Source organism: Amblyraja radiata, chromosome 5 (assembly GCF_010909765.2).
Source record: "Amblyraja radiata isolate CabotCenter1 chromosome 5, sAmbRad1.1.pri, whole genome shotgun sequence".
NCBI lineage: Eukaryota > Metazoa > Chordata > Chondrichthyes > Rajiformes > Rajidae > Amblyraja > Amblyraja radiata.
In genome coordinates this window covers 77,900,226-77,915,188 of record NC_045960.1, presented here as the reverse complement: position 1 = coordinate 77,915,188, position 14,963 = coordinate 77,900,226, and the positions used below count along the sequence as shown (strand labels likewise).

Here is a 14,963-nt window from a genome sequence, read left to right as displayed (position 1 = left end):
AGAAGTCCCAACTAAATTATTGCTGGATTTATTAGAAAACACCTTAGATTTGTAGTCCTTACGTTTGGGCATTCCCAGAAATATATATTTTTCATAGTTAGCTGACCAAATTCCTTCATAATTGTAAGACATCCATCAGTTTGCCTCTCAACTTTTCTTTTCCGACAGCAAAGAGTTCCAGTGTTTTCCATCTTTTCTGATAGTACCTTAAATTAACATGCTTGCCCAATGCTTCTTTTGCCCTATTACAATATCAATGCAATCAATTAATTGTGTTATCTGCACCTTTCATAATACATTGTAGCTTTTCAATTCCATTCCAACAGAAATTAAACTCTACTTTGTTACCAGATTTTATAAGCTTGATCATTTTTGGTGCTACTTTTAATTAAGGGTGTATACGCAGATCTTTGATATTTTACATTCCATTTTGATGTCAATGTCCCGGAGACATTAACTTTAATAAAATGCAACACTTCCAACTTCAATTTTAATATGGATAAATATTATAATTTACACTAAATTATGTATTTTAATATTTCTATTTTGTTCCAGTCCTCTTCTTTATTAACAGATCTGTTCTCCCGGCTACGGGGCCTTGTCTGTACATTCTCCCCCTGACCTGCGTGGGTTTTCTCAGAGATCTTCGGTTTCCTCCCACATTCCAAAGACGTTTATATGTTAATTGGCTTGGTATAAATGTAAAATTGTTCCTAATGTGTGTAGGGTATTGTTGGTATGCGGGTATCGCTGGTCAGTGCAGACTCGGTGGGTTGTGAAGGACCTGTTTCCGCGCTGAATCTATAAACTTAAAAAAACCTCGATTTGTTACAACTGCAGGGTTTTTTACTTGAATAATTATCTTTCACCTCCTTCTTTCTTTTTGGAGACATGTTTATTTTCCTTCTACTTCATTCCGACTTCCACTCGTTCTAACATTCGTCATTAATTCACCAAGAGACCTTGTCAAAGAGCTTTGGAAAATCCAAGTGTATTAAATCCACAGCATTACCTTGGTCTATTGTTACTTCAAATATTTTAATAAAGTCGCTGAGTGGCATCTGTCGGAGAAATAGTTATGATAATTTGATTTTGGAACATCTTTCCATTACACCCACGAGGAAAATGTCATTATTTTTCTCAAAACATCGGTGAAATGTGAACTGATTTTTATATCACTCGCAATAAAATATCTTTGGCTGAATGTCAGACCCCAAGTAATCTGACATTACAGTTAGCAAATGATTTTTTATAAATACATACTTCTAATTCAGTTCTTTGGAGAATGCAGTCCTTTTAGGTAAATAGTACAGGAAGTTATAAAGTAAAAGTCCCTGCTACAACAGCATGGAAACAGGATCGCCTGCCCGACTTGCCCATACCAACCAAAATGCTCCATCTAAGCTAGCCCCTTTTACCTGTGTTTAGTCCATATCCCACCAACCCTTTCCTATTCATGTTCCTGCCCAGATGTCTTTTAAATGTTATTGTACCTGCCTCAACCAGCTCCTCTGGTAAGCTGGCTCCATATACCCACCACTGTCCATGTGAAAAACTTGCCCCTCGGGTTCCTATTAAATCTTTCCCCTCTCACCTTAAATCTATACCCTCCAACTCTTGATTCCCCTACCCTGGAAAAAATACTTTGTGCATGCATCCAGTTGGAGGGAATTGCGTGTTTGACTTCTTCCGCGAATGTGGCATTCATGTGGAGCCCAGACACTAAAGTATATCTCAAAAAGCAATGGTGAGCTTCTGAAACAAGTCAGTTTATTCAAGATTTGACAGTATATGTTGGGAAATCGCAAGTGTGCAATCTCTTGGGTTAAATAGATTTTAAATGGATTTATGAAAGGTAAATCATGTCTGACGAATCTTATAGAATTTTTCGAGAATGTAACTAGTAGAGTGGATAAGGGAGAACCAGTGGATGTGTTATATCTGGATTTTCAGAAGGCTTTCAACAAGGTACCACATAAGAGATTAGTATGCAAACTTAAAGCACACGGTATTGGGGGTTCAGTATTGATGTGCATAGAGAACTGGCTGGCAGAAAGGAAGCAAAGAGAATGAGTAAACGGGTCCTTTTCAGAATGGCAGGTAGTGACTAGTGGGGTACCGCAAGGCTCAGTGATGGGACCCCAGCTATTTACAATATATATTAATGGTCAGGTCGAGGGAATTGAATGCAACATCTCCAAGTTTACGGATGACACGAAGCTGGGGGGCAGTGTTAGCTGTGATGCTAGGAAGCTGCAAGGTGAGTTGGATAAGTTGGGTGAGTCGGCAGATGCATTATAATGTGGATACATGTGCAGATATCCACTTTGGTGGCCAAAACAGGAAAGTAGACTATTCTCTGAATGGTGGCAGATTAAGAAAAGGGGAGTTGCAACGAGACCTAGGTGTCATGGTACACCAGTCATTGAAAGCAGGCATGCATGTGCAGCAGGCAGTGAAGAAAGCGGATGGTTTGTTAGCATTCATAGCAAAATGATTTGAGTATAGGAGCAGGGTGGTTCTACTGCAGTTGTACATGGTCTTAGCAAGACCACACCTGGCGCATTGCGTACAGTTGTGGTCTCCTAATCTGAGGAAATACATTCTTGCCATAGAGGGAGTACAGAGAAGGTTCACCAGACTGATTCTTGGGATAGCAGGACTTTCATATGAAGAAAGACTGGATAGACTCGGCTTGTACACGCTAGAATTTAGAAGATTGAGGGGGGATCTTATAGAAACTTACAAAATTCTTAGGGGGTTGGACAGGCTAGATGCAGGAAGATTATTCCCGATGTTGGGGAAGTCCAGAACAAGGGGACACAGTTTAAGGATAAGAGGGAAATCTTTTAGGACCGAGATGAGAAAATCAGAGAGTGGTGAATCTGTGGAATTCTCTGCTACAGAAAGTAGTTGAGGCCAGTTCATTGGCTATATTTAAGAGGGAGTTAGATGTGGCCCTTAATAAGTGGTGCTCCAGCAGCTTACTCATTTTTTTCTATCCTTGTCATTGAACTTTCTTCTTGAGCCTAATAACATTCACATCTTTATAGATTTCTAAACAAAAAAGGGAAGATGGATATCTGATGCACTGCAATAAAGAGATTTATTGTCAATCATACACATATGTTAACTTATTCAACCAAGTAATTACTTGAAAGCAATTCAGTTTAGGTTCATTAATAACACCATTAAAAATCTGACGTCAACTTGGTCATAATGTGGTCACTGGGTTCCTTAAAAAATGCACTGACTAAAATAAAACAATATTCTTTCTCACTTCTACAACAGTGAAATGTCTTTGGGAGATGGGAGTAAATCAGAGCACCTGACAGAAGCGCATGATTGACGTCTGAGAGTAAAGTTCATATGTTGCGATGAGGACAGCAACAGAATCATATCTTGATTAATCTTTCAACATCCATCGTCCTAGCTTCTGCCAGGTTCTTCATTTTACTCCTGAAGCCCGTGAAATCAGTGGAAGAATTAGTCCACAAAGAGGAAGTGCCAATTGAGATTTAAACTTCTGTCATCATTCAAAGTTATATTGCTAAACTTTCCCCCACCCAATACTTTTAGGTAAAGCAGCCATTATAATCAAAGACTTGTCCCACCCAGTCATTCCTTCTTCTCGCCTGCCAGATCTGTCAAGCTTCTGAATGGTCTTTCCATGAGCTAGGGTAAGGTCACAGTCACAGTTTAAGGATAAGGGGGAAGTCCTTTAGGACCAAAATGAGAAAAACATTTTTCACACAGAGAGTGGTGAATCTCTGGAATTCTCTGCCACAGAAGGTAGTTGAGGCCAGTTAATTGGTTATATTTAAGAGGGTTAGATGTGGCCCTTGTGGCTAAGGGATCAGGGGGTATAGAGAGAAGGCAGGTACGGGATACTGAGTTGGATGATCAGCCATGATCATATTGAATGGCGGTGCAGGCTCGAAGGGCCGAATGGCCTACTCCTGCACCTATTATCTATGTTTCTATGTCTGATTCACGTTTACCCTATTATGGACATGGGAACTGATTTGCTACAATGCTGAGAACTATATTCTGCACTTAGTATCTTCATTTTTTCTCTATCAATTATACTTGAGTTTGATGCTTGAATTTATGCGTAGTATTATCTGATCTATTTGGAAAGCATGCAAAACAAAGTTTTTCACTATACCTGGATACACATGACAATAATAAACCTAACCAACGATAATGTTTGGGCAACCCATAATTATTTTCGTAAATAAAGTGTGCTAGTGTGCAATAATTGTGGAATTATTTACCTCGTAACAGACATCGACGTCCAGGCACTTGTAGACCGTGGTTTGCATTTCCAACAGATCTTGCAGCAAGACTGTCCATTCAGTCTCACTTACAGGTGGGTTCCTAGATATACAATACAAAAGAAAATAATATCCTCCATGGTGGAAGTTTCATTACTGTTCATATGCAAAATGGATCACCATCCCATTTCTCCTTTCCTCACTGCTAACTTTGGAACAAAACTCAAAATCGGAACCAGCTTCAGCTCAAATTGAAAAATTGGCAGACAATTAGTCTGACAGACCTGAGATGCCAATTGTCAGCTCTCGAACATCCTCTTACTGCCCACGAAACCTCACCTTCAAACACAAGACCATAGTCTCCACATGCAGAAACAAACCTCATTTTCTACAGACATCTTTCCTTCCATAGCTTCCAAATTTGTGGTGTCACAAGCTGGATTCTATCTTCTGCCCAAGCATGACTTTCCTGTAGACCCATTCTTTCAGCCTGCTTCAGCCATATCAAACATATTTTCTGACTTTACATGTTTCCTATCTTTCCAAGTATTGTATTTGCCTGCCCTCATTTTGGCTATTTTTCTCTTTCTATTTGAAGTCTAACCGTCTGAGCACTTCCTACAGCTTTGCTATTAAACCCAAGGTGAATCAAATGGCAACATGGCTTTGTGCAGCATGGTGGTGCAGCGGTAGAACTATTGCCTTGCAGCGCCACAGGTTCAATCCTGACAAAGGATGTTAGGTGTACAGAGTTTTATATGCTCTCCCTGTGACCGTGAGGGTTTTCTCCAGGTGCTCCGGTTTGCCTCACTTTCTAAAGACGTACTGGTTAGTAGGTTAATTGGCTTCTGTAAATTTGTAAAAGTGTGTAGGATAGTGTTAGTGTACAGGGCAGCACACTCAGTAGACCGAAGGGCCTGTTTCTCTATATCTCTAGCGTTTAAATCAGCACCACATTAAGCATATAAAAGTGCAGAATATGATTATAACTACTCAATCATTTAATTTGGTCTCATCCTATCAGAGATATTCCCTTTGTTCCAGTCCTCTCTTCCCACCGTCACTACTATCTAGAACAAACTTGTTTTTTCCCCCCCCTATCCCGGTTCTGACTAATTGTCTTCCATGTGAAACATGAAAGGTCTCTCTTTCCACATACACTTCCTGGACTGGAATGTTAGAAAACACTAACATTTTAATGTTTTATTTAGATTTTCAAAATGTAGATTTTTTAATCTTCAATTACTGTATGTCGACATAAACTCACTTGCGTCCAACATGCCTCGTGAGGCGCACCATAAGCAGACGTGCCTCTTCTGCATTTGACTGAGTGCTTTTTACGAATGAGATTGGTTTCTGCAGACCATGCTTTTCCAAAATCTCAGCCACACTGAAGTAAAGAATTAGAAATAATCAGTTTAAATAAAATAATTCAATTTAAAACATAAATGTATCTTGTGGAGTTGAGACAAAGCAGCAAGTTGGCAAGGATTTAAAAAAAGGGGGAATGCGAGCAGCAGGCGAGGACACTGATTTATATACATCCAGACTGTGTGCAGCGGGTCTGGGGCATTGCAATGGACTCCTTTGATGGGAAACCTGGAGAACAAATTGTCTGCAGAGTGGAGCACAGATGGGCATCGCAACTGATAAACAGAAGATGAATCAGATGGCAACATGGCTTAAATCTCAACTCCCCCCCCACCCACCCCCAGAATTACCTGTATAAACTTGTTATCTATTAACAAAACTTTACGAATGCAAACAAGCATCTACAAGAGTCAAGAGAGTTTATTGTCATGTGTCCCTAATAGGACAATGAAATTCTTGCTTTGCTTCAGCACAACAGAACATAGTAGGCATTGACTACAAAACAGATCAGTGTGTCCATATACCATAATATACGTAAATACACATATGAATAAACTGATAAAGTGCAAATAACAGATAATGGGCTATTAATGTTCAGAGTTTTGTCCGAGCCAAGTTTAATAGCCTGATGGCTGTGGGGAAGTAGCTATTCCTGAGCCTGGTTGTTGCAGTCTTCAGGCTCCTGTACCTTCTACCTGAAGGTAGCAGGGAGATGAGTGTGTGGCCAGGATGGTGTGGGTCCTTGATAATACTGCCAGCCTTTTTGAGGCAACGACTGCGATAGATCCCCTCGATGAAAGGGAGGTCAGAGCCGATGATGGACTGGGCAGTGTTTACTACTTTTTGTAATCTTTACCTCTCCAGGGCGCTCAAGTTGCCAAACCAAGCCACGATGCAACCGATCAGCATGCTCTCTACTGTGCACCTGTAGAAGTTAGAAAGAGTCCTCCTTGACAAACCGACTCTCTGTAATCTTCTCAGGAAGTAGAGACGCTGATGTGCTTTCTCAATAATTGCATCAGTGTTCTCGGACCAGGAAAGATCTTCAGAGATGTGCACGCCCAGGAATTTGAAGCTCTTGACCCTTTCAACCATATAAACGGGACTGTGGGTCCCCACCCTACTCCTTCCAAAGTCCACAATCAGTTCTTTGGTTTTGCTGATGTTGAGGGCCAGGTTATTGTGCTGGCACCATATGGACAGTCGCTAGATCTACAATTCGACATTCCATAATGCGGTTATAAAACCAATTGTTTAAAAAATATCTTTGAACCCAAACATTATCAGTAATTTTCCAAATTACTATGCCACAATTTGAAGCATGGACAAAAAACAAGACACACTATCATGTCCTTTAGCTCAAAATACAGTAAATCTTTATTATAACGGACCATGAAGGGGGTGGGGGGGGCAGGGAAATGTTCTCCGTATTTGCTTATGGTCCACTTTCATTGAGTAAGGGATTATCATTGTATAAGTAGTAAAAACAGGGAACTGCAAATGCAAAAGGACACAACGTCACTGGAATAACTCAGCAGGTCAGTCAGTATCTCTGGAGAACATGGATTGGTGACGTTTCGGGTCAAGACCCTTCTTCAGACTCTCGGTCTGGAACTGGGCCTGAAATCCAGGAGAGTTGACTGCTTCAGCCTGCTGGCGGCCAGGGAAGAGGCAAGGATTGGCAGAGTTATTGGTCGCTGCATATGGGGGAGTGGAGTTCAGGCAAGGGTCGCCGGTGGAGAAGGCAAGCCTGAAAGCAGCCGGGGAGGCGGTGCGTGAATGGGGGTTGGTGTTGGCAGCCCGGCCTGGCGGTGAAGGTCGGTAGGTCCGTCTGCTATAACTGAAATCTATTATAAAGAGGTCGATAATAACGAGAGTTTATTGTAAAATGTTATCAGTATAATACATTGGGGAAATTATGTAACATTTTATTGGAAAGGACAAACATTGTCTCTGCACATAAAGGGCAGCCAGCATCTATTAGTGATGCAGAACTTCTGTTGATAATTCATACATTATAAATAAGAGTATCAAATAAATGACCATGCAGAGAGTAGCAAAGATCACACACTTCCTCAAAAAATACATCAATTGTATTATAATACTTATTTCAATTAGTGGCCATCTGTTAACCTTTCCCCTGAGCAGCCTGAGAACATTTGATGTTATAAATGATCATTTACTGGAAGCATTCATCCCAGAAAGCCTTTGCTAACATTTTGCTCACTTTAAGTTGTTCTACATTTGGTTTCTCTTTCCCCAAATATATAACCTGCTTGAAACTCCTGACACAAACATGCATATCTACAGATGGATAGCATAAATTCTAGGACAATGGAGAGATAACATTTTTACAGTTATTACAAAAGAGTAAATCAATAGGAACGCTCCCACTGGACTTGAAACAAACCAACAAAGTTAATATTTTTAATGGGATTGCTTTGACATACAAAATGCTTGGTATGCTTGACATACCAAATGAACAACTCAATGTCAGACATCCAGAAGGCGCATGGTTTAATTTGGGGAAATAAATAAAGCACAATAAAAAAAATCACAATATATTGTAGGCAAGGTCTCCGATAGTCCACTGTAAACAATTCAATTGTTTTTTAGGGAAAATACAAAAGCTTTATTATCTAATACATCTCCTACGTTCCTAATAGCTTTATGAAGGGTAGACACAAGAAAATAGGACACAAGAAAGTAGGCTACCAGGCCCCTCAAGCCTGCACCACCATTATCTACAACAATGACTGATCTACGTTGACTCAAATCCATGTTTGTGCCAGTTTCCCCAATTATCCTCCACCCAAAATACATGATAATCTAGCTTTGTTGAGATTCCATAAATTTCTTCTCCATAAAGAAATTTCTACACACCTCCATTTTAAATAGAACATCTCAGCATCTACCCTATAATGTCTCCTCAGGATCTTGTATGTTCTTTTGAACTTCTAAACACATACCCCAACCGTTTAGATTTTTTTTTTTAATAGGACAACCTTCTCTTCCCAAGAATTAGCCTGGTGCATCTGCTTTAGATTATGGTATCGATTTTTTTAAAGACAGGACAACCATACTGTGTGCATAATTCTAAGTGTTACTTCACCAACACTGTACAATTGTAACAAAACGTATTTTAAATTCCAATCCCATAACAACAAAGGTAAAAATACCGTTTGTCTTCTCAACTACTTGTTGCATCTGGAACAAAAATAAAATGACACCACAAACTCAGCAGGACAAGCAGCATCAATGGAAGCAAAAAGTGTACGTTGATGTTTCGTATTGAGACTCTGCATCAGGACTGAGAGGGAGGAGGAAAGATTGTCAGTATACAGCAGTATGAGGGATAGGATAGAGGTGATATGTGGAACCAGATGAGGGAGGCTGGGTGGCTATGAGAAGCAGATGTAACCAGGTGGGGATAGTCAAGGGGTTGGGAAAGGTGATCAAAGGGGACAGTTGAGAGAGTGTAGGAGATGAACATCAGGACTGTGGGGTACGTGAAACTAAAATTCAATGGTACATGTAAACTACTAAAGCATAACATGAGACGTTGATCCTCCAATTTGTGTTTGGCCTCTCTGTTGCAATGAAAATGGAGGACATGCAGGTTCATGCAAGAGAGAGTTAATATGTAATGAAATGAAGCTCATGATGGTCATTGCAGTTAAACTACAGATGCTCCACAGAACAGTTGCCTTGTAAATGCTCAAATTCTCCAGTGTAAAGGCCGCCACAAAATATGGTTGACATAGGTTTTTCCCCCCCCTTTGTTCAATATCGATAACCACATACACAAATTTATTGGCAAAAAATTGGGAAAATCTCTCACCCACTTGGGATCCAAAATACAATACCAGGATGGATATGGGGAAAATAATTTAAATATTGGATTCGGCAAGTATTTGATGCACAAGTAACAGACAGTAATGTATATAAAAATCAAGGAGCCAGGACTAATTTCTTTCAAATAAATCACAAATGCATGACAGTCCTAGCTGTCTCCTTTTAAGATATATGTACATCTGGGTAATCCTCAGACCAAATTACACATCTAAAAAGTACACAGGCTGCAGTTAACAAAGCCTCTTCTATTCCGATGACTTTTTCCTGCCATCTGCTACAGTCTTTGTCAATGTGACTTGCTCAGTCTTTTGTCTTATCAATTACATTTTTAGCTGTGGGTCAGTCATTCTTCCATCGTTAATTAATTCAGGCTCCACTATATCCAAGCTGCTTAATTATTTTTGGAAATTGTAGATGTTTCCCTGTTTACCGCATATAGCTACTGCTTCCCTCACCTTTCATCCATCAGCTCGTCTGACCAGCTCTGCTTTGCCCTCACTTTTGTCCTACTAACTGTACCGTTGTCATATCCATGCTTCACTATGCTTCCATTTCTTTGTTTGGACAAAAATCCATAAATAGAAAAGAGTTTGGTAATTAAGGACGGCATCCTTGTGAATGGTGTTGGAAGATGCAACCTTGCTCATTCATTTCAATGGATACATGTTGCAGACCCCTGGCTGTGTGTGCTCAAGCATACAAGTTTGGGCTTGCTGAATAACAGATGGCATCGCATCTGTCACACACTCCAGTGGCAGGGCCTATTCTTGATGCAATCTCCCGATGTTAACCTTGGGGATTGCCTTTGCAATCCTCTGCCAGTCCTGACCCGGCCTAAGATCCTATACTTCACAGACTTCATTGCCAATTCCTGGCTTGCAGAGAAAAAAGGAAGTTTTTCCTTATCTTATGCTTTAGCTTTATGCTTCTAAATATTGCATTTTAATATACTTTTACTCTTCGAGAATTTGTAATTGTAATTTATTTTAAGTTTACAAACTTTTAAATGGCTTACCACATCAGATACAACTTTAACAATGCCCTGCAGCCTTTGCAGCTGTCACAGCTCCATCGTGCCCGATGTAATTCAGAGTAAGGATTTCAGATCAAATCATCCCACCTCTCTGCTATCCAACCTTCACCACAAAATCAAAGATTACTGAATGTCACAAATGGATCTGATACATGAACATGGTCAGTGAGTGAGTGTCCGGACTCGCTCACGGCTTTCCGGAAAGCCGTGAGCATGTCCGGAAAGCCGTGAGCAAGTCCAGAAAGCCGTGAGCAAGTCCAGAAGGCCATGAGTCAGTGAATCCAGAAAGCCATGAGTCAGCCGTGCCTGCGCAGTGGGGGGCTATGGGTGAGTTGTGGAATATTGCGTTGGGGGACCAGGCCTCCCGTGTGAGAATGGGACCCAACGGGTCCCACTTAGTCTAGTCTAAATATAAATCTACAATATATTCACCTGTTGCAGATATAATACTTTTTTGTTTAATACATTTCCATTAGTGCTTGTGTAATTCTGCAGCAGCATTCATTTTAATTCAGAGGTTGTATTGTACAATGAAGGAAACAGAAAAGGCTTCCTCTGCATGAAATGGGAAGCATCTTCGATTAAATGCCAGATATGTTACAGGAAATATATTAGGAACTGAGAAAACAAGAACTTGCCAATTCCGCCAAACGGAGCAGTCACTGGCTGTGGCTGAAGAGGAAAGATGCTGTCTGGGCTGCCACGTGACCATCTAGAGGCTTATAGAAACTTACAAAATTCTTAAGGAGTTGGACAGGCTAGATGCAGGAAGATTGTTCCCAATGTTGGGGAAGTCCAGAACAAGGGGTCATAGTTTAAGAATAAGGGGGAAGTCTTTTAGGACCGAGATGAGAAAAGTTTTTTTCACACAGAGAGTGGTGAATCTGTGGAATTCTCTGCTACAGAAAGTAGTTGAGGCCAGTTCATTGGCTATATTTAAGAGGGAGTTAGATGTGGCCCTTGTGGCTAAAGGGATCAGGGGGTATGGAGAGAAGGCAGGTACAGGATACTGAGTTGGATAATCAGCCATGATCATATTGAATGGCGGTGCAGGCTCGAAGGGCCGAATGGCCTACTCCTGCACCTATTTTCTATGTTTCTAACAATAAGACACACACCCAGGTCTGATCAACCTGCGACTGAGGGAGTCTGGTGATAAAAGGCCGAAACACCCAGTGACGTTGAGGTACACAACTGAAGATGTGTCTAATTGTTAGCAAATTCACCTAGTGGTCATAACCAAGAATGTCAATTGTAGTGAAATCTTAGGGATTGTAACACCCAGTCCTAATAATCAATCAGAGGTTGTATTGTACAATGAAGGAAACAGAAAAGGCTTCCTCCGCACGAATGGGGAAGCATCTTCGATTAAATGCCAGATATGTTATAAGAAATATATTAGGAACACAGAAAACAAGTTAACAATTCAATTGTTCTTTCCCTAAGAAACTGGGGACAGTTCAAGAATCCAATTGGTTAGAGACCGGGAGGAGGGAGCGAGTGACAACATTGGTCAAGGATAAAGCCGGTAGGAGAGGATAGGAAACTGGGGTCTGGCCCATGGCGTCCTCGAGATTGACTGCAGGAGGCGCCCTTGGAAAACAAAGGAGGACTGGCGAGGAGAGGGACATCGCGTCCAAGGAAAGCAATGGCTAGACACCCGCAACAGCCTGGGACTTGCCTGGAATGGGTCATAAGAACTAGAGCATGGACTTGGAAAATGGCGCCAAAATATTGCACCTCTTGAATGCAGGCTCAGTAGACTATTTCTGTACACTTGTTAATCAGAAATTGGGGGTATGGCAATACTCTATTGGACAGTTCGTGAGAAAAATAATTTATCCGTGTGTTAGCACTTCACACATGTGACAATAAAAGCACCATTGATTGACCATTAAAATTTGACTGCAAATTCCTTGCACCCTCTCTGTTGTACTCCCTTTTTCCTCGCTCCTCTACATTAAATGCAGATGCAAAAAACATCACAGAATATCATTATTATTCCTGAAATCTGAATATATATTTTGAGAATGTAAGTGATAGGGTTTTTAACCCAACTGAAAATTATTGCAAATTAAACCCATTTGTGGCATGGCAGAATTGAACAAATTGCCCAATGGTTGAGGTTCTGCACTCTTGGTGTTCATTACCTTTAAGAATGCTACCCTTCTAAAAGCAAGATTACATTCTCAATCTTCAACAAGGATTCAACAACAAGGATTTTAGCTTCTAACTGCGTTTACTATTTTCTGATAGTTATCACTGTAAATATGAACATTATCAAAAGACCTGAAAGGTAATGAATTGCCAAACTGATGGCGGCTGATAAGGAATACAATAGTGAAAAACCTAAAAAGAGATTGTCCTGTTATAATAATTACCTTATAACAAGAATTACCTTATAAAAGAAAATTACTTGTACATGTTGCAACATATATTATTGCTGCAAATACTTGTACTATATGCAATTCTTAAAGAAAATATATTTTCAGTAAATTAATAAATTTATACCTTAAATGTTGTTCCAACAAGTCAACTTGATCATGTAAAGCTTTAGTCACTTCTGTGTCTTCACTGAAGTAAAAACAAGATGAAAATAATAGAAAAATACCATGAATATGCTGGGTTTGCTTTTTAACAGGTTTTACATTCAGTTTCTATGTTTGTGTCCTCAAATAGAATTTCAGTTGATAAAACACTGCAGAAGTTTCTTGATCCCTTTTGGATCCATCCTTTAATACAAATTAAATTCCAATTACTGCAAAACTCTGATTAAAATATAATCCCCAATGCAACATTTTGACACAAAGCCAGATCAATCTTTTCTGAAAAATCAAAATAAAATATTAAGCCTTTTTGTGCAAGATGTCCTTAACATCCCAAACATATTTCAGTCCACTGGAAGATATAGTGCATTCCATAATACAACAAAAAGTTAGAGATCACTAGAACCGGACAAAGCAAGGTCTGTAAAATCCGTTACATCAATTGAAACTCTATTTGAGACCATAGTAACATTAGAAATTATGAGAGTATAAATTTAAACATTCTCATCATAAATTAGAGATCATGACATTTATCGCAGATACAATTAGTGCATGCCATACAACATATTACGAGGAAACCCATGGAAAATTTTGTTTCCAAATATCTCTAGTTAATAAGTTAGTTAACACAGAACAATTGCCCTATGCAGGAAGTCACTGACCAACGAAACTGCTGATTTACAACACTTACAATCACTGCACTTATGAATGAATACTAAACAGTTATTGCAGTACCAAGAAATGTGGGATTCTGTTTAAAATCATTGGATGCCTGACACTTAACATTAATGAAGTTAGTAATTGTGTTTAGAATAAAGTCCCATTATTTGCACCATCCCATGTCTTTGTCACTATTTTGTAGTTTTAAATCTCCAACATTTTAAGTGGAGCTGGGTTAATACTATTATACTTAGAGATGTTGCAAAGTTCAGCTCAACATTTCTATCCTTTTACCTTTTGTTACTTTTTCTTTTGATTCTCGCTGAGTTAACACCACTCTGACCCATGAATAGATTGACTTACGGACAAGGTTACAGAACCATTTGCATTTGTAAATTGGGGATCATACAAGCACAAATTGCTGCCGATTTTCTCCAATTAACATTATTGGCTTTCAAAACATTTAAGATGCAGCCTTGGCTTTTTTTTAATAAAGTTCACAAACCTTCTCTGTCATACAATGTTTCCATTTAAGAAGCTTAGGGAATGATGCTGCATCAGTTTGTCTGCTAAGAAACTGATTCAAGATCCAGTTCTGATTGCTAATTTCAGCACAAGAAAATAAAATGCTGGAGGAACTTAGCAGGCCAGGCCGCATCTGCGGAGGGAGATGATCGGACACTGTTTCAATTTTGGACCTTTACAGTCTGAAAGGCTCTGATCCAAAACGTTATCCGGCCATCTGCCTCCACAGATGCTGCTTGGTTCACCGAGTTCCTCCAGCAGCTATTTTTTTTTGCTTAAGATTTCACCATCTGCAGTCTCTTATGAAACCAATTTCAACATTTTAACAACATGTCCAACAGAAACAAATGATTGAAAAATTAAAAAACAAAGGAGAAATGCATAACAAGAATATCCCTGTGAAAACAGGTTATCAACAGCACATCATGCAGCTTTGATTAATGGGACAACAGCGTGCACCCATTGTGACTCCAAGTAAATCAAGGTCTGGTTAATCTCATTCTCAGAATGACATGCTCACTGCCAAGAATGTGGGGACCACCCTGAATGCAGAATGAATTAAATGATTATACTACTTCATGCTGTCAACGCTGGTGCTTGTGGTGGCATTAGCATATGCCAGAAAACCATATGAAATTAACATAATCAACTGGGCAAATGCTGAACTTGTATCATATTTCACCTTGAAATATTTTA

The 14,963-nt window shown here is 39.7% G+C and overlaps 1 protein-coding gene across 1 annotated transcript in view; it reads right to left on the bottom strand.

Moving 5' to 3' along the window:
• Positions 1-14,963, bottom strand: part of nbas (NBAS subunit of NRZ tethering complex) — a 267,026-nt gene that overhangs the window by 161,062 nt on the left and 91,001 nt on the right. The window contains exons 27-29 of the mRNA XM_033021570.1: positions 13,048-13,110; positions 5,545-5,667; positions 4,278-4,380 (exon numbers count right to left, since the gene is read on the bottom strand). Of these exons, the coding sequence (XP_032877461.1) occupies positions 4,278-4,380; positions 5,545-5,667; positions 13,048-13,110 (289 nt within the window). The remainder of the gene's footprint in view (positions 1-4,277; positions 4,381-5,544; positions 5,668-13,047; positions 13,111-14,963) is intronic.